Raw genomic sequence first — 21,467 nt, 5'->3', positions numbered from 1 at the left:
AATATTTTATCACGCTGGCCATCAGTCCAAATCTCCCCAGACAATGGTCAATTTCCGTTTTTTAATACTGTAAGAAAAACTTCGTCAATTTTATGTAAATTGATCAGGAATATCTACCCTACATAGAAACTATAAGCATAAGAATTCCTAAGTTAGGCAAGGGGAAATTGCTAAATGAATGCTCCTGGTTGGGGAGCCTTGAATGCCCATTTTGTATTAAAAATGTATTTAAAAATAAACAAATGTAGAAGGATTAAGCACTCCATGCATTTATTTGTAGATTTGCATAGAAATAGAGAAACCGTGCCAAGCGTATGTAAAAATATAAATAGGTAAAATATATATCCAATATACATAATTGATATTTAAGCACCCAATTAAATTAGATAAAATTCTTTAAAAATAAATAGTAGGTCTAAGTTGACATTATTGACGGCTACTACGACTAGACAGTCTGGGTCTCTCTTTTTTCGACTTGCTTGTTGTTTGTGGTTTATGACTTTTTTTGGAATAGTCTACCCTTATCCACCCTCCATCATTGTTAACCTTGCTTTCTTCTTCATTAGCAGCATCGGAGGATGGCACTGGCATGCCTGGTATATATCTACTTTGGTTTTGGGCAGTTCTGTGTGGTTTATAATCATAAGACCTTGAATTACTTTGTGCTGTTGCGTATGACTTATATTTTCCACTGCTTGTCTGAGGGCTCTTTTTATCCATTCTTCTTTGCGTGGATGAATTATGAAAGTTTTGCTGGTAATATGTGCTGTTTGCCCTTTTTCGGGCCCTTTCTCTCTCTGATGGGCTATCAGAAGCTGTACTTGAGGCGCTGCTGCCTTTAGAGCTTTGGATAGACAAGGAAGACAGATTTTTAGTTATTCCTAGTTGTGTTGGTGAGGAGCTACGAGAAAGATTGATAGGGGTGACTTGTAATGTAGATGTGACTCGGGCCCGTCTGACGGCAGCAGCATAGGATTCTTGGTTCTGTAGATATGGAAACACTTGGGATAGACTTGTAAGGCTGGAAGACTGAGAACCAGGTAAGCCAGAGGAATGCGGAGAAGACACATGCATGGCCATCTGACGCATCCTCAAAGTGTAGATCCATTGAAGGTCAACATCTGCGGGAATACAAAATCGCTTCAGTGAATACAGCCCAGAATAAAAGAAAGCAAAAAACAGAAAAAAAACCTATGTAGTAAATTAGGAGTCATTACAATCACCGAATGTAAAGAATTTTGAATGCAAAATCTTACTACAAATTCTCAAAGATGAAGTTATCCAAAACCAAATACAGATTGTAAGATCACAAGGAGCTTATTTATAAAAATTTGCCTTAATTTAGGTTTTTCCACCAGCTCCGCCATTTTCTCTTATTGTTTGCCATTGCTTTAATAACATTATTTTTTATTAGTTAAAGGTTTTCATCCCAGCACTACATTCACCTCTGAAATCAATGGGTTGGGTTTTTAATTTATCCAACATGAGAGACCGTCTTTGAAGTAGCTTACTGTTCTATCCAAAGGTCCTGAGCCCGGGGTCCCTCCACTAAGGGTTTTCAACTTTATGAAAAGTGTTCCCCAATAACTTTTATATATATAACATAAACAGTGCAGGTGCTCACCCTCCCCGGGTCTCTCTGACACTGCTCCAGTCCCAGTGTCTTGGCTACAGTTGTGACGTCACCCCTGCAGCCAGTCATTGAGCTAAGCGTCTATCGATTTAGGCAGCATGAAGCTCCAAGCTCAGTGATTTTCTGCAGCAGTGATGCATGCTGTCATCCTGACGTTACCGCTACGGCCAAAACACAGACTAGAGCAGTGACAAACAGCCAGCGCTAGAACCAGAGAGGGTGAATTCCTGCTCTGTTTGTTATATTACATATATAAAAGTGTTTGGGCTCCACTTTTCTTAAAGTAAAAAACCTTTATAATTCAGAATCAACAGAGCATTTGAAAGCCAATATGTAAATGTTAAAACGATGAAAGTACTAAAGAGAGAGAACAGCACCATGCAAAATACAGACAAGCAATTTTCTAAAATGAACGCAAAGTTATCAACGAGATGAATCACCTTCAAGACGTGCAGGACATTTTTAGGATAGGTGTTAAATTGTAGATCGTTGTGATTCTGACTGCTGAGACCTGTAACTATCACAAAAACGAGTCACTTTTATCCCCGTCAGAATGCAGCGGCAGCAAACATGCTCAAGCGCAGCTCCACTGCTTCTTAATGGGACTGCCGAGCGCTGCTCTCAGCTTTCTTTAGAAAATTAATGGAGCAATGGTCGAGCATGTGCATTTCTTCTCCATTCTAACAGGGATAAAAGTGTCCCATTCTGGCCAGTGGTGGGGTCCCATCGGTTGATTAGCCACCAATCTACTAGTTATTACCTGTCCTAGCTTTAGGGCTTTTACACTGGCACCCCTATGCAGCCTCATCTGAGTGCATTTTTAATACTAGGGCGCCACTCCATCCATGAATTAGTAGGTTTGTGAGTGGCTGTTTGCATGAGTATTTTGCACCTCTGCTGCCCCTGCCTTTATCATGGGGGTCTCCTGCATCCTGTAATTGTATTTGTAACCTGACTTGGTGTTAGTTCTTTTTCTGTGATGTTTTTGAATTTTTGTCCTTTTCTGTGAGCCATTCTTAATTTCAGTGTAGGGATGCGCAAGTATGAGGACTCTTGACATGGGTTGGAAGCTTGCGTATTTTGGCCAAAATATCGACAAGTACCTCTTGTAATGTATTTTATTTTATACATTACTTTTTCTGCACATTTTTCCATATTTATGCAGGATGAAGCCAGGCCCTTTAGTGTTGGTTGGGTGAATTGGGTCTTCAGTCCTTGTGGGGTGCACATATATATGCTGGGCAGCCCACCTGATCTAAAGGTACTGTCACACTTAGCGATGCACCAGCGATCCCGACAACGATATGACCCGGTCAGGATCGCTGGTGCATCGCTGAGTGGTCGCTAGTGAGCTGCCAAACAGGCAGATTTCACCAGTGACATAGCGGCGGTCGCTACTTACCTGTCAGACGAGGTGATGAACACGTCCTCCCGCCCGCGTCCACGCGTTGCTCGTCGCCACAGCAGGAAGCTGACGACGAGAAACGGTCCAGGACGTTCTCGCGCGATCAGCGATAACCAGCAGGGGAGCGGTCAGAGGTAAGTATCACACATAGCAATATCGCTAGCAATATCGCTGTTGCGTTACAAAACCAGTGATGTTATAGTGATATTGCTAGCGATATCGCTTAGTGTGACGGGCCCTTAACAGTATGGGCGTCATCAATAGGTTGTAAGCCAGACACTATATCACACGCACCTGTGTGACTGGCGCCATATGCAAGCCTCATCTGTGTGCATTTGTAATACCAGGCAGCTACCCCCTCCATGAATTGGTAAGTTTGTGAGGGCTGTTTGCATCAGTATTTTGCACCTGTGCTGCACCCGCCTTTATCATGGGTGTCTACTGCATCCGGCTAATGCATTTTTTAATCTGACTTGGTATTGGTAATGATGTTTTTTTTTTCTGTGATATTTTTGAATTTTTGTCCTGTTTCTGTGACCCATTTTTCATCGCATCCAATCCCAAGCATTCCCTTTTTGTGCACATATACTTGCTCTTTTTCAACTACTCTTCCAAATCTTCAAATGCAGTTCTCTTACAAGTATCTGACTTGCAAATTAATGATACTGAAATGTAGAGATCTTGATTTTTTTTTCCATCTGAAATTGCGACAAAATGTAGCAAAAAAAAAAAAGTGCCACTTGTAATTAACTTTATTAAAATGTAATTACCAAATAAAAAAAAATCACGAGATGCGCTCAATATTTAGCCTGCAAGTTGTTCTTAACTCCCAGGGAGTAACACTGCCCCTTGGTGGTAGCTCAGTGAGATCATTCAATCTGTTCATTACATTCTCTCTGGACTGCAAAAAATAATTGTAAAATAACTTTAGTATTCTGGAAATAACTTTTTTTAGGGAAACTATATACTACGGTATTTTTTTTTCTTTAATTTGTATTTCCTATTCTCTTCAGCACAATGGCTGTTGCAGTTTTCATGAACAATGATTCACTTTGCACAACATCAAGGTCTCTTTCTATCTAACAGCCATACATTGATCTCATTATATAATAATGATCTATACTGATCTATATAATTCTCTCTATCTTAAATATAATGCTAGTTATAGAATGGATTGTACAATCCTGGTCAATCTGTCTTCTGTGAATCTACAACTCATGATATTTTATTGTAGCTTCAGACAAGTATATCCCTTGTAGCGATGAGCAAATGTGCTCGTATAAAGTGTTATCCGAGCATGTCCGAGTGACATCGGCATGCTCGCAAAATATGTTCGAGTCCCCGCAGTTGCATGTTTCGTGGCGTGTTCGAGAGCTGTAATACATGCAGCGATTTCTGTTTGTTAGGCAGTCTCTCCATGTGTTGTGGCTGTTGAACAGCCGAGAGACATGTAGGTGCGTTGACTCAAACATATTGTTCAAGCACGCCAAAGTCACTCGGTTAGCACCCGACCATGCTCAGATAACACTTTATCCAAGCATGCCTGCTCATCACTAATCCCTATCTATAAACAATCAAGAAGATATAGCATATGTGATTTTTTTTTTTTACGTCATTCTTCTTTTGGGTATGCGCTGATATTTTTGTGCCAAATTCATCATGATCGTTTTTTTGCGGTCTATGAATTTGGCGTAAAATAAAGAAAAGCTCTGTTTACTTTATTATAGTGCAAAATTCTTATAATTACCGGTACTTTAAAATGTTGCATGTTAGTCTTCAAGTATGCCAAAATAAAAATTTGTCCAAAACTTTGCTCCAGCCACAGACTGAAGTGAGATGAGCCAAAAATAATTGCAAAATTTTAAAAAGTTGCATTTCATGAATCTGCCTAAAACATTTGGATAAGCAAGGTTGTTGAGGAAAAATCAAAGGCTTAAAGGGATTCTGTCAGGTCAGATTGTTATTTTATAGGCTTAATCTACAGATTAATAGTGTTAGGAAGGTGCCCAGTTGCCATTGTGAAAGTGCAGTACCTGGGAGAAAATTAAGAACTGAGCCAACTGTCTGTCAAAGTGGTGGAATGTGCCTGCAGCTGCGCCTGTAGCCCCACAAGCACGCCAGTATGACTGAAAGCCTGTGGCTCTTGGGAGGAATAAAGTTCAGTTTTGGTATGGAAACCGGGGACCTTCCTAAGGCTATAAACCTGCAGATTAACCCATTATTTGCAGGTTAATAGTTATCCAACCTGACAGGTTACCTTTATAAAAAAGATAACATACAAAAATGACTAATGGAGAATAAGCTGCAAGTACTAAAACCACTAATAAAGAATAAATGATTTCAGAAAAGCGAAGAAACAGCAAATAAGTTGTGTATATGCAGCTAAAGGAATAAGCACTATTTATCCCATAAGAAATTATTTTAAGGGTCCATCGTTATTTTGGAGTTTATAGCAGAATATTCAACAAACTGACGACACCCCTGATGAAGGCTTGTGGCGAAACGCACATTGGGGCTGGTGCCATTCCAGCAGGAGGAGTATACATGGGTAAAGCTCTATTGCCATTTCTACTTATGTGTATATATATATATATATATATATATGTAGTTACTATTGATGTGGAGATCTCTCCAGTATACACTCACCTTAATTTACATGCTTACTTTTTGTTCTTAATATCACCTACTTTATAACTAGTGTGTTATCATAATTTATTTTTCTTATTTTGCTTTTCCCCACTACTATTAATCACTGAATATATAAAGCTTTAGTCTCTTCTGCTCGGTTGTCACCCCACATGTTTCTTCCACTTTTAAACTTCTACTTGTATTTATTAACAATGGAAAACTATTTATACATTGGGTTAAGTACTATTTATTGTAGGTTTTCTAAAGTTCTAAGGTGCCCATAGCTACCTAATCATGTGCTCATTTTAGGTGTACTATTATTTTTTCACTGTCTTCTCGGGATCATATTTCAATATATGTACACATAACCCCATATTCCCTTAATAACTACTCAGTTTTCCTATACACCTTCTGTGTCAGCTGCATTTTTGACCTATTCAAAATATTTAACATAAACATTGTTCAGTTTGTGGTGTGTGTATTTTTTTGCATTTCTGGGGGTCAGTAGCATTTTCATGAAAGTGAATCACGCTTTAAGTATAAGTTATTCTATTGGCGGTTTCCTCCATAAGCTTCATTTTAAGACTTAAAAAAGAAAAAAAAAAACTGCATGTACAAAATGTAAAAAAAAAAATGCAACCGACACACTTGTTAAAAAAAAAGCCCATCATTTATAGGAGCAACTTTAGCCATTAACCAGCTTCCTAAGTCATTCTCATTATATGAAGTCAGAAATGGCTGACTATAGGAAAACTTATTTTATTTTATTTTTTTTTCAACTTCTTCAGTTGTCAGTTCCTGGTCTTTACTCCAGGGGTCCAAAATTGTGAAATATATTATACTTTCTATTGTAGGAACACATTGTACACAGATAAATCAATTTTCATTGGGTTTCTGAGCAGCCAGCACTTTTGCATGCTGAAAAAGTTTTCTTTTGGAGAATTTTTTTTAACCCCTTACAAGACACCACATTACAAAGCTTTGTTCCTATGAGACTATTATATACCATTATACAATGCTATTGGATTGTAAAATAGACAAATGCACACGGTTATGTATTTATATCTATATAAAAGATAATGGTGGTCTCAGCTCAACTCCTCCTACTCTCTGCACAATGATTTCTGCACAGGTCACAGAGCATGACTAGAAACCCCTCCCCTCAGAAGTCAATGAGTTAGATTTGGCCTATGGAACATAATCCTGATGAAAAGCATATTATGCTGTTAAAGGATTTATCCAAAACTATTTTTTTACTATGGGCCTAAAATGCACGTAAGTGCTACCTACCGGCCTGTAGTACTCGGCGCCGATCTCTGCCAGCACAGTGCAGTCATAAGCTGCTTTTGCTGGGGCCTGCTGATATCATGTCGACAGATAATACAAAATACCAATGGCAGAAACCATAATATCAAAATAGTGGCCAAAGGAAATACCCAAACCACCAAATCGCATTAGCCAATGGAAAACTCCACCAAACTTAAATACATGCAAAAAAAAGGAGTATATAGCCACGAATAAAATCACATCATTATTTCATTAATAAATAGATCAAAAATATATAGACAGACAAAAGTAATACAACAGTATTATGGCAGAATATCAATAAGAGACCTAGGTGCAACACAAGTGCAGCGCTAGTGACAGCAAAAATCCTAGTATCACCAAATATATATTGCCAGTGCCATGATATTAGAGAGGCCCCAGAAACCAGATCAGCGGAGGCATAGTAGTCCCCAAGTGAGGAGTGGATATGACATCAATCCCTCGCCACTAAGGCACCAGGTCATAACCCCATATTTAAATCTTACCAATATCTGTCAGAAGTGCCGCACGCTGCGCCCCGACGTGCGTTTCACGTGGGCTTCTTCCAGGGGCTCCACACCTCACTTGGGGACTACTATGCCTCCGTTGATCTGGTTTCTGGGTCCTCTCTAATATCATGGCACTGGCAATATATATTTGGTGATACTAGGATTTTTGCTGTCACTAGCGCTGCACTTGTATATTACTTTTGTCTGTCTATATGTTTGCGATCTGTTTATTAATAAAATAATGATGTGATTTTATTCGTGGATATATTCTCATTTTTTGCATGTATATATCATGTCAACAGAGCAGCTCTGCTTTGTTCTGTTGATGGGTCATGACTGCCGACATCATGCTGATTAACAGCGGGAATCCAGCTGTCAATTGGCATGATGGCAGCAGTCATGCCTAGAGTTGAGCGATACCGTCCGATACTTCAAAGTATCGTATCGGATGGTATCGGCCGATCTTTAAAAAAAGTATCGGTATCGCCGATTCCGATACCGGAAGTCCCATTCAAGTCTATGGGACTTCCGGTATCGGAATAAGAAAAACCCTTTCCTGCCCTTGTACAGCCTCTCTGGGGTCTGTACGGGCCTTTCGGGGGGCTGTGCCGGCCTGCCAGGGGGTCTGTGCAGGCTCCGGTGGTCTGTGCCGGCCTGCCGGTGGTCTGTGCAGGCTCCGGGGGGCTGTGCCGGCCTGCCGGGGGGCTGTGCCGGCCTGCCGGGGGGCTGTGCCGGCCTGCCGGGGGGCTGTGCAGGCTCCGGGGGGCTGTGCCGGCCTGCCGGGGGGCTGTGCCGGCCTGCCGGGGGGCTGTGCAGGCTCCGGGGGTCTGTGCAGGCATCGTCCGATGGGACTACAAGTCCCATCGGGCGATGCCTGCTACCATGACAGTGATTGACACATTAGCCAATGATGGGACAGTAGTAGTCCCATCATCCGGCTAATGTGTTAAATGTAAAAAAAAAAAAAAAAAATTACATGCTACATACATACAACATGCATACTACATACATGCTACATTCATACTACATACTACATACATGCTACATACATACTACATATATACTACATGCAACATACATACTACATATATACTACATGCATGCTACATACATACTACATGCTACATACATACTACATGCTACATACATGCTACATACATACTACATATATACTACATGCAACATACATACTACATATATACTACATGCATGCTACATACATACTACATGCTACATACATGCTACATATATACTACATGCATGCTACATACATACTACATATATACTACATGCATGCTACATACATACTGCATGCTACATGCATGCTACATACATACTACATACATACTACATGCTACATACATACCACATATATACTACATACATACAATACATTCATACAATACATACATAGACATACAGTACATATAACATAGAGTAACATACTTACCAATACTTGTCACATTGTTCCCCGAAGCCATTGTCGTCTACGGAATAAATATTAACATAACAAACCACAAAAATACTCACCCACGATCCGAAGCAGTCCACGAGTGTGTCCCACGACGATCTTGGGTAGAGAACGGCAGCATCAGATGATGCTGCCGTTCTCTACGGGCTGAAGGAATCCAATGACGGAAGGTAGGTATCCTTCCGCACTGTATTCCTCCGCCACTTAAAAAAAAAAAAAGTCCCTAGTCTCACTTTATGCCATTGCTGCGTGGGAATTTCCCACGCAGCAATGGCATAAAGTGAGACTAGGGACTTTTTTTTTTTAAGTGGCGGAGGAATACAGTGCGGAAGGATACCTACCTTCCGTCATTGGATTCCTTCAGCCCGTAGAGAACGGCAGCATCATCTGATGCTGCCGTTCTCTACCCAAGATCGTCGTGGGACACACTCGTGGACTGCTTCGGATCGTGGGTGAGTATTTTTGTGGTTTGTTATGTTAATATTTATTCCGTAGACGACAATGGCTTCGGGGAACAATGTGACAAGTATTGGTAAGTATGTTACTCTATGTTATATGTACTGTATGTCTATGTATGTATTGTATGAATGTATTGTATGTATGTAGTATATATGTGGTATGTATGTAGCATGCATGTAGTATATATGTAGTATGTATGTAGCATGTATGTAGTATATATGTAGTATGTAGCATGTAGCATGTATGTAGTATGTATGTGGTATGTATGTAGCATGTAGTATGTATGTAGCATGCATGTAGTATATATGTAGTATGTATGTAGTATGTATGTAGTATGTATGTAGTATGTATGTAGCATGCAGTATGTATGTAGTATGTATGTAGTATATATGTAGTATGTATGTAGCATGCATGTAGTATGTATGTAGTATGTAGTATGTATGTAGCATGCAGTATGTATGTAGTATGTATGTAGTATATATGTAGTATGTATGTAGCATGCATGTAGTATATATGTAGCATGTATGTAGTATGTATGTGGTATGTATGTAGCATGTAGTATGTATGTAGCATGCATGTAGTATATATGTAGTATGTATGTAGTATGTATGTAGTATGTATGTAGTATGTATGTAGCATGCAGTATGTATGTAGTATGTATGTAGTATATATGTAGTATGTATGTAGCATGCATGTAGTATATATGTAGTATGTATGTAGCATGTAGTATGTATGTAGCATGCATGTAGTATATATGTAGTATGTATGTAGTATGTATGTAGTATGTATGTAGCATGCAGTATGTATGTAGTATGTATGTAGTATATATGTAGTATGTATGTAGCATGCATGTAGTATGTATGTAGTATGTAGTATGTATGTAGCATGCAGTATGTATGTAGTATGTATGTAGTATATATGTAGTATGTATGTAGCATGCATGTAGTATATATGTAGCATGTATGTAGTATGTATGTGGTATGTATGTAGCATGTAGTATGTATGTAGCATGCATGTAGTATATATGTAGTATGTATGTAGTATGTATGTAGTATGTATGTAGTATGTATGTAGCATGCAGTATGTATGTAGTATGTATGTAGTATATATGTAGTATGTATGTAGCATGCATGTAGTATATATGTAGTATGTATGTAGCATGTAGTATGTATGTAGCATGCATGTAGTATGTATGTAGTATGTATGTAGTATATATGTAGTATGTATGTAGTATGTATGTAGTATGTATGTAGTATGTATGTAGCATGTAGTATATATGTAGTATGTATGTAGTATATATGTAGTATGTATGTAGCATGCATGTAGTATATATGTAGTATGTATGTAGCATGTAGTATGTATGTAGCATGCATGTAGTATGTATGTAGTATTTTTTTTTTTTTTTTTAACATTTAACACATTAGCCGGATGATGGGACTACTACTGTCCCATCATTGGCTAATGTGTCAATCACTGTCATGGTAGCAGGCATCGCCAGATGGGACTTGTAGTCCCATCGGACGATGCTTGCACAGACCCCCGGACATCAGCACAGCCCCCCGGCAGGCCGGCACAGCCCCCCGGCAGGCCGGTACAGACCCCCACAGGGTGCACAGACCACCGGCAGGCCGGCACAGCCCCCCGGCAGGCCGGTACAGACCCCGGGCAGTCCACACAGCCCCCCGGCAGGCCGGCACAGCCCCCCGGCAGGCCGGCAGAGACCCCCGGAAGGCCCGAAATGACGGCGCATCATGATGCGCACACACCGCGCATCATGATGACGTCAGGCCGTCAATCAACTGAACTTCCGATTCCGATGCCGAATTCCGATATTGAAAAAATATCGGAAGTCGGTATCGGAATTCCGATACAGCAAGTATCGGCCGATACCCGATACTTGCGGTATCGGAATGCTCAACACTAGTCATGCCCCATCGACGGAGAAGCCCAGAAGAGGAAGAGCAGCTCTGTTGATATTAAGCAGCTGAATGGTCGGTGACCTACACTTTGCTGGCACAGAGAAAACAGGCAGATATTTAGCAACTACCTGCCTTTTTGGTTTTTAAGCCCATATTAAAAATAAAAAGGCCTGAATAAACCCTTTAACAGTAAATAACCACACTAGTCATACAGAAAGTAAAAAAACAACATTACCATCAGAAAAAGAAAAAATAGAAAATAAGAATATTTATCAATATCTGGTTTAAATTAGTAATATAAATATTAGTGATACATTCCCTTTAATCTAATAAAAGAGTTTCATATTGTAATTTTGTAATTTGAAGCTCTTACTGGAACTGTTGTTAGGTTTGGTCTCAGAATTTAGCAACGACGACTTAATGGCGAGTTGGATCGGCTTCACTGCATCTTGGTTTTTCATCTTGTTCCAGTGAATTTTATGAATGTGTTTGGTTAATTTAGGAGTCCTGACTTCATTCTTTTGGAAGCCAAAAAGAAAAAAAAAAAAAAAAGCAGCTTTATAAACATACTGCATTGAAATTACCCAAAACAACAGAAGAACAAAACAGATACATGCATACAATAAATGGGATTTTATTAGGGAGTACTGAGCCAACTGGCTGAAGGCCTCCATTCACTCCCAGCCACTCTGGCCATCATTTCAGGTTTCCAGATTGTCTATTAGCAGCCTGGCAGAACGATCCTATTCTCCTATATTATATAAATAGGCACACAAGCATAAAGGAGGACTCCAAACACACCAGTCCTCCAGAATTCTGTCTTTTCTACTACTAAAGTGTATGTTTTTGGTTTCTATACATATACGTGTGACTGTTTAACTCACCTCATAGGTCACAAGGCACTCCACAGACTCATTCTCCGAGATTCCAACAATCCATTTCTCCATTACAAAAGGTGGCTGAGGAATAGTAGAAAAAATACCCAACATATTGATTAATTACATTACAGCCTTTACTGTACCTGTTTATCTTATATTGTATGCATTATGTTTGGTAATCGACTCCCTACCTTCTCTCATATATATTTAGGATCTGTTATGGATCAGAATTCTGGCTTGGCACCAATACATTGGGGCTATGATCACACTAGGAGTCTTTGGTGAGTTTTTGATGATGCAGATTTTCTGCAGAATTTTTGCACCTATTATGTAAATTAGGTTACTGGCATTGTTTATTGCATTTTTGATTGCTTTTTCTTAAATGAATTTTAATAACGTTTTTGTCTCTTTTTGGCATCTCATGCTTTATATAAATCTGCTTTGTTTTTGATACTTTTATTTGGCTTTGATAAAACGTATTTAACATAGTCATTTGTAGATTACGTAAGTTTTTAATGGGTTTTCCGCTGGAGAGATATGCGTTTTTACATGCAGATTTTCTGCATCTAATGCAATTCTATAGAGAAAATCTGCACATAAAACTCAGCGCACCCGCAGGAGAAGTTGACATGTTGCAAATTTGAGACTTGCATTGCACAGTTTACATTAAGTAAAAAAAGAAGAGGGGCGTGGCTTGCGAGGGGCATGGCTTGCCTATTGCGGGATAGGAAGCAGGGAGAAAGAGCTCTGGATTTTACCCAGCATTATCACCCCTCAGAGACATCCAACTGACCCCAAACAACACAGTATGGTGCGGGAGAAGAGAGCGTCATCAGCCTCAGCACCTCTAAATAGAAAGGGAGGCAAAATTACCCGTTTCCTGGAAAAATCTCTGTGCCAGCAGCATGGGGACACAGCTTCCAAGATGGCGCTGGCTGGCGTCTCACACACGCGGCAGGAGAAGGAAGGCTGCGACAACGGAGGGGCCGCAGGTACCGGGCAGAGGAGAGATGGGGGTGCCACGGGAGGTCATACCGCTCAGGAAAATACCCCACCCCGACCAGCAGAAAGAGCCCCACATTCGGGCTGCTACCCAGAGCACTCACCGCTCTCATCATCTCCTCATGCTGTTCCCCCGGGGGGGGCAGATCGGTCTTCTCAGAGGAAGACTGGGACTGGAAAGCACACATTAGAGCCATCCCAACTAAGCAGGAGATGGATGCCCTGCTGAGCAAACTGGAGGCGTCACATAAACAAGATATGGGTTCTCTCAGAACAGAGATTCAGCAAGTGGGTCATCGGATCGCTGATATAGAGGCCACACAAGACCAGTTCTATCAGCATATACGCTCACATCATCAGACCCTTCAGGATCACTCAGCACAGATAAATGATATCCTTACTCATCTAGATGACATTGAAAACAGGCACAGACGAAATAACCTGCGCATACGTGGTCTTAGTGAAGAAGTGGAGCATGCACATTTGGAAAAGTGGGCCCAAAAACTCTTTGGTGACATCTTGCAAAATGAAGCACAAGAGAATGTTGAATTCGATCGCATACATCGGGCCTTGGGACCAAAACCTGCTGACCCAACCAGACCCAGGGACATTATTTGTAGGGTCTACTTCTATAAAGAAAAGGAGGCAATCCTGAAGGGGATACGAGAGAAAGGTTCTCTATCATACAATGATACCCCCCTCATCGTGCTACCGGACCTGTCCCGTAGAACATTGCAGCTTCGTCGGGCCCTGAAACCTCTGCTAAACGTGCTCAAGGATAACGGGATCCAGTACCGTTGGGGTTACCCTTTTCAACTAATTGCCAAAAAGGGGTGGAAGACAGTGGTTTTCCACCACCTGGGAGACCTTCCAAAGTTCGTTTGAAGTGCTGGAGATTCCTGAAATGAGGCTGCCAGATTGGCCAGTGTCTAATAGCCTGGAACCACTACCCATCAGAGAGCAGTGGCGCACAGCTTCTACAAAATCAAGACAAGCAGGGAAGAGCCGTCCGTCAACAGTTCCATGAGAGGAAAAATAATTTTTCAGAGATCTGTGTGTAACCCGATGGGGGATGCCTTCGCTGAGAGGGATTGAGAGCGGGCAAGGATTGTAACGAATCCAAATGTTCTGATGGGGGATGACAAGTTGGGGGAAGTATAAATGTTTTATTAATGTTTTATTTAAAAGTCACAAAGGCTTATATGATATAAGCGTATTACGTTAAGTCTCTGTATTTTAGAGGACCTGAGGGGTCTCAGTTTTGTATGCTGGGTCGCGGGGAGCTCGCCATCCGCTGTACGCGACCTCGTTACCTCACTTAGGGACCGCAGCGTTAATGCTGTTCTAGACACTTGCCTTTATTAGAATCTTTATTGGGGTTGTTACTCTAGGATAACCTTTTGTGTTTCCTTTTCTTTCTTCTCTTTTTCTTCCGTGTTTCCCTTCTGTTCTGTCGTTTCTCTCTTCTTTGCTTTTTCCCCCTTTTCCTTTTTTTTTTATATTCTTTCTGTATACACCTATTGTATTATTTTTCTTGGTTGTCGGGACTAACATTTTGTACATATAATGCTAAGGGTCTGAACAAACCGGAATAAAGGAGACAGGTGCTGTACCGGTTTCATAGGAAGAAAATAAAGATAGTTATGCTCTAGGAGACACACTTTGTGGCTGCCAATACATCCAAATGTGTATCTAGGTATTACCCGTTCTGGAATCACTGTCCTCATCCCTCCTGTAAGGCATGCGGGGTCTCTGTAGCTTTTCACAAGTCATTTCAACCTGGGATCGTTGATATGAAAGTGGATTTAGAGGGAAGATATATCTTTCTTAAGGTTACTGTGCTCGATTCTGTATATACATTGGCTAGCATATAGTTCCCAAATCAGGGACTGGTGAACTTTGGATCCAGGGTTCTGCGGATGCTGGCAGACTTCGCAGATGGCTCACACATCATACTGGGCGGAGACTTTAACCTTACCTTGGACCCCTCATTGGATTCGCCGTCGGGTAGGTCTTCCACCTCCCTCCCGGCACTGCATAGGTTGAAGAAGGAGTTGCTGGCCCTCAAATTGGTGGACATGTGGCGAGTGCTACACCCGAGTGTCAGGGACTATAGCCATCGCTCAGTGGTACATAACAGTTATGCCAGACTAGATCACGTGTTCATCTCACATGATTTGCTAGACAATGATCCCGGTTGCTCAATAAACACTATCTTATGGTCAGACCACGCGCCAGTATACGGGGAACTGGGGATGCAAAGGAGGGGAGGTACAGGGGGTTATACGTGGAGGCTCAATGATAATCGTGAAAGATGAAATCTGTATGTCAGATATTAAGAGGGCAATCGATTCCTTCCCAACAGACCATGCGGGGGACCCCATGCCAGATCCCATTAAATGGGAGGCGCTTAAACGTGTATTAAGGGGAATTTTTATAGCTCATGGGGCTAGGCTAAAGAGAGAAAGGGCACAAAAATTAACAGGCATTCTCACACTACTGGGCACTAAAGAGACGGCCAACAAAGCAGCTTGCGACATGCTCAAAGCTGAAATTTCGTCCCTAAGACAACAAGCTTTATCAATATTGGAACAAAAATCCCTGCATATAAGAGATAAAATACATAAACATTATTTTGAATTTGGGGATAAAAGCGGACATTTATTGGCGAGAACGTTGCATCCCAGGCTCGCACAGACCCCGATCTTAAGTATAAATTCCTCAGCGGGGACTCTGGTGCATTCCACCTCTGAAATACTGGAAGAGTTTAGAAAGTATTATGCCAACTTACAGTGGGGAAAAAAAGTATTTAGTCAGTCAGCAATAGTGCAAGTTCCACCACTTAAAAAGATGAGAGGCGTCTGTAATTTACATCATAGGTAGACCTCAACTATGGGAGACAAACTGAGAAAAAAAAATCCAGAAAATCACATTGTCTGTTTTTTTTTCATTTTATTTGCATATTATGGTGGAAAATAAGTATTTGGTCAGAAACAAGCAATCAAGATTTCTGGCTCTCACAGACCTGTAACTTCTTCTTTAAGAGTCTCCTCTTTCCTCCACTCATTACCTGTAGTAATGGCACCTGTTTAAACTTGTTATCAGTATAAAAAGACACCTGTGCACACCCTCAAACAGTCTGACTCCAAACTCCACTATGGTGAAGACCAAAGAGCTGTCAAAGGACACCAGAAACAAAATTGTAGCCCTGCACCAGGCTGGGAAGACTGAATCTGCAATAGCCAACCAGCTTGGAGTGAAGAAATCAACTGTGGGAGCAATAATTAGAAAATGGAAGACATACAAGACCACTGATAATCTCCCTCGATCTGGTGCTCCACGCAAAATCCCACCCCGTGGGGTCAGAATGATCACAAGAACGGTGAGCAAAAATCCCAGAACCACGCGGGGGGACCTAGTGAATGAACTGCAGAGAGCTGGGACCAATGTAACAAGGCCTACCATAAGTAACACACTACGCCACCATGGACTCAGATCCTGCAGTGCCAGACGTGTCCCACTGCTTAAGCCTGTACATGTCCGGGCCCGTCTGAAGTTTGCTAGAGAGCATTTGGATGATCCAGAGGAGTTTTGGGAGAATGTCCTATGGTCTGATGAAACCAAACTGGAACTGTTTGGTAGAAACACAATTTGTCGTGTTTTTGGAGGAAAAAGAATACTGAGTTGCATCCATCAAACACCATACCTACTGTAAAGCATGGTGGTGGAAACATCATGCTTTGGGGCTGTTTCTCTGCAAAGGGGCCAGGACGACTGATCCGGGTACATGAAAGAATGAATGGGGCCATGTATCGTGAGATTTTGAGTGCAAACCTCCTTCCATCAGCAAGGGCATTGAAGATTAAACGTGGCTGGGTCTTTCAACATGACAATGATCCAAAGCACACCGCCAGGGCAACGAAGGAGTGGCTTCGTAAGAAGCATTTCAAGGTCCTGGAGTGGCCTAGCCAGTCTCCAGATCTCAACCCTATAGAAAACCTTTGGAGGGAGTTGAAAGTCCGTGTTGCCAAGCGAAAAGCCAAAAACATCACTGCTCTAGAGGAGATCTGCATGGAGGAATGGGCCAACATACCAACAACAGTGTGTGGCAACCTTGTGAAGACTTACAGAAAACGTTTGACCTCTGTCATTGCCAACAAAGGATATATCACAAAGTATTGAGATGAAATTTTGTTTCTGACCAAATACTTATTTTCCACCATAATATGCAAATAAAATGAAAAAAAAAACAGACAATGTGATTTTCTGGATTTTTTTTTCTCAGTTTGTCTCCCATAGTTGAGGTCTACCTATGATGTAAATTACAGACGCCTCTCATCTTTTTAAGTGGTGGAACTTGCACTATTGCTGACTGACTAAATACTTTTTTTCCCCACTGTATATAATTTAGCCCAACGAGAGAACACTTTGTTGGCACCAAGACAACATATAGTGGAGTACTTGGAGAAATACTCTCCGGGAACCTTGCCAGTGGAAACGATAGATTATTTGGAACAGGATTTTTCAGAATTAGAACTCAAGGAAGCCATTCAGAGTCTAAAAGTAGGAGAAAGTCCAGGACCGGACGGATTCACACCCAGATTCTATAAAACATGTCAGGAGCTGTGTTCCCCACTCATGTTGAAAGCTTTCAATAATATATCGCAGACGTGCCACTTTCCATATCATTCTACGCAAGCACTCATTACCGTGCTACCCAAAGAAGGCAAGGATCACTCGATTTGTTCTAACTTCCGCCCGATATCTCTGATTAATGTGGACATTAAATTATACTCTAAGATGATAGCGCTCAGACTCAATCCACATATCCCACATTTAATACATAGAGAGCAAGTGGGCTTTGTCCCGGGTAGGGAGGCTCGAGACAACACCAAAAAGACGGTGTCCCTGATTGCAGGGGCTCGAGCGGGGGGGGACTCCCTTATGCTTATTGTCAGTGAATGCTGAAAAGGCTTTTGATAGGGTACATTGGGGTTTTCTGGAAGCCACGCTGGAGAGGATAGGCATGCGGCAGAGGATGAGGAACTGGATTATGGCCTTATACCATGACCCATCCGGTAGAGTGCGAATAAATGGACAGTTGTCGGCGCCGTTTGCAATGAAAAATGGAACGTGACAAGGCTGCCCGTTATCGCCCTATCTATACATCTTAGTCATGGAGGCATTGGCAAAAGCACTTAGGCAAAATCAAGCTATTCAGGGGATTCGGGTAGGTCGCACAGAACACAAACTAGCTTTATTTGCGGATGACCTCTTACTAGATGTCTCTTCCCCCAGAACAGGCCTACCATCCATATTAAAGGAATTTGAAAGATTCAGTAGGTTGAGTAACTTTAAGGTTAATTTACAGAAATCAAAGCTACTTAATATAGCATTGTCGGATCGGGAGGTGGAACAACTTAGGTCCAGTTTCCCTTTTCGCTGGAGTTAACATTCCATTAAATATTTGGGTATCCCGGCAGACCCCTCAGAAATTATTCGAACTCAATTTTCTCCCGCTTAGGAGTTCAGTGGAGAAGGAGATAGGGGCTTGACAGCGTCTACCGTTGTCGTGGTTTGGGAGAATAAATGCCCTTAAGATGGATATTCTGCCGAAAATATTATACTTTTTTCAGACCATTCCATGGGACATAGAACGATCCTTTTTTGGGGGGTTATGCAAAATGATGAGAAAATTTGTCTGGCATAATGGTAGCCCACGTATAAGTTACGCCCAATTGGTTAGGCGTAAAGAAGATGGAGGAACAGGCTTACCGGATTTACGGGTATATCATGCTTCAACTATTGGGAACTGTGTTCTAGACTTGTTCCATAATAGGGCATCTAAACTCTGGGTGGACATTGAACATGAGCTGTCTCCGAATCTCGGGGAGTATTCTGGCTTCCATACAATGTTAACTTGGGGAAGATGTCCATTTCCTATACACTATATACTATTGCGCGGGCCTGGAGGCGATTCGCGAAACATTTCTCATTGGCAAATATACCGGGACCACTAACCCCCCTGGTTGGGAATCCTGGGCTCCCCACTGAATTGCAACATCCTACTTCTATAATTCCCTCGGCTACACAGGGGCCTTTTCCATGTATTAAAGATGTGACTAGCCAAACGGGCATCTTGTCTTTGGAAGACATTTTAGGAGATAGGAGATGGGCACAGGGGCATTGGCTACAATTTCTACAGCTACAGAGTTACATTAGGTCTTTGGATTTGGGGGGGCTCGTACCACATGTCTACCTCTTTTGAGCGACTATGTTCTCTGCCACAGGGGCCGGCTCATGCTGTTTCTTTGATATACGGTATGATAGTGTCTGGGGGATGGGGGTGGGGCCTCTCAGATGTACGATCCAGTGGCAAAAGGAATTAAGCAGAGAAATTACATCTCTAATATGGGCTAAGGTGTTCACCTCTGCGCATAGGATGTTGGTGTCCTGCAGGATCCAGGAGCTGAACTATAAGATATTGACATAATGGTACAGAACACCCGTTAAATTGCACAGAATGTGTCCGACAATCCCGGACTTATGTTGGAGGTGTAATGGGGAAGTGGGATCCATGTTACATATATGGTGGAGCTGCAAAGGTGTCAGACCCCTATGGAATGAAATATTCGCACTCTATAATTATATTGCTAATAAGCTTTTGGAGTTGACTCCAGAGGTGGCATTGCTATCCAGTTTCTCAGACTCACTATCCAACATCAAGAAGAGTATGCTGCCATATTTCATGACTGCAATGCGTCAAATTATACCTAGGCGGTGGAGGTCTTCGTTTGTGCCGGGGCGGATTGATTGGGTGGATGTTCTGTGTCGGATGGAGGAGATGAGGGCTTTTGATGACAGGTCGGGTACCAGTTGGTTCGCGGTGTGGCATCCTTGGGTTCAATTTAAAAAGTCACATCATTTTCAGTCTTGGCTGACAAAAGGGACACTACCCTGTCCCCCATAGCAAATAAGCAATACTGGGGTGTCAGACCTCAGGCATCTTATCAATATCTGTGTTCTGTCTCGTTTTCCTCTCCTTTTTGTTTTTTCTTTTTCTCTTTTTTCTTCTTCTCTATACTTTCTTCTACTCTTTGTCTCTCCTTTCCTCTATTAAACTTGGACTGTCTCCCTCTTCTCTTGATTTAGCCATTTGAGAATGTATAATGATGTAAATGGGATAGGGAATCTTAATAGTGGTGATACTACTGATGGAGGGTTGAATATCCTTACTCTACTAATGAGCATTCAAAATGGTAATGTTTGTTAATATCATTTTACCTGTTTAATAAAAATATATTGAACAATTAAAAAAAGAAGCACACTGAGCATGAAAGTTCTAGAAATCCCATCACCTTTGATGGAACTGTAAGACGCAGCATTTTTGGTGAAGCAAAAATATGCAGAATCAAAATGTCTCCAAAAACTTATTGTGGTAACTTAACCCATAGGGTTTTTCCCATTTTCATTAATGGGAATAATTAGAAAGTCCTTGTGAAAACAAGCAACTTTCCAGTTTACTGTTTATAAAATTTAATCCTGCCGTCCCTGATAATTACAGTTTTATTTAGTTTTTGTTTACTGCTTGGCTACCAGCCACTGCTTAGATCTAGCAGCGGTGGCTGAACAAGCACAGTGTTTACAAACTCTTTCCAATAGAGCTTGTAAGTACTGCTCTGAAGCTGTCTGGGATCGGTGGCGGGCACTGTTAGCTCCTGATTCGGCCAGATTTAGTGCAAATGATGCAGTGGTAAAGCCTAATCTAGAAGCATTGGGGAGCGCACAGTGTAACGGTCAATCAAGTAGAAGCAGCCAGGAGGCTGAAGATAACTGAACTGCCCCTTTAATAAGGTATATAAGGTATAAAGTTAAGGCTGGATTCTTTCAAGTGTAGTTTTATTTAATTTTCAAGCTTTACTGTTTTTCTCTTGGCACTTTCAATTGGGATTTATTGGGTGGAATCTCTGAACATTTTTCCCACGGACCTAAGGGCTTTAATGGAGTGTCATCCGAATTGCGAAGGCAAATCGTGCACTCTGAGATTTTTTCCTGGGACCAAGTCAGACAAGTGCACAGCCCCATAAAATAACATGTGGATATGTGCTATCCTTCAAAACGATGGATAGCACTCGTGCGAGTTATACGTTCATCTACACGAGTCCTTATTGTCACTTCTGTCTGGATTCCAAGGTGTAATTGTAATGCGCAGGATACTTGTGCACCTGAAAAGCTTCCACTGCTGGATCCCCAATGAT

General features: G+C 41.5%; 1 protein-coding gene across 2 annotated transcripts in view; it reads right to left on the bottom strand.

Annotated features, from left to right (window-relative positions):
* Positions 1-253: 253 nt before the first annotated feature.
* Positions 254-21,467, bottom strand: part of MAP3K20 (mitogen-activated protein kinase kinase kinase 20) — a 194,886-nt gene continuing 173,672 nt past the window's right edge. For both annotated transcript variants that reach the window (XM_073545903.1, XM_073545904.1), the window contains exons 18-20: positions 12,214-12,288; positions 11,703-11,847; positions 254-1,121 (exon numbers count right to left, since the gene is read on the bottom strand). In XM_073545903.1, the coding sequence (XP_073402004.1) occupies positions 427-1,121; positions 11,703-11,847; positions 12,214-12,288 (915 nt within the window). In that variant the 3' untranslated portion in view covers positions 254-426. The remainder of the gene's footprint in view (positions 1,122-11,702; positions 11,848-12,213; positions 12,289-21,467) is intronic.

The sequence above is a fragment of the Dendrobates tinctorius genome, unplaced genomic scaffold (genome assembly GCF_039654945.1).
Source record: "Dendrobates tinctorius isolate UK_male_01 unplaced genomic scaffold, ASM3965494v1 ptg000143l, whole genome shotgun sequence".
NCBI classification, from domain to species: Eukaryota; Metazoa; Chordata; class Amphibia; order Anura; family Dendrobatidae; genus Dendrobates; species Dendrobates tinctorius.
Note: the sequence above shows the minus strand (reverse complement) of the source record. Positions and strands in the feature narration are given on the sequence as shown.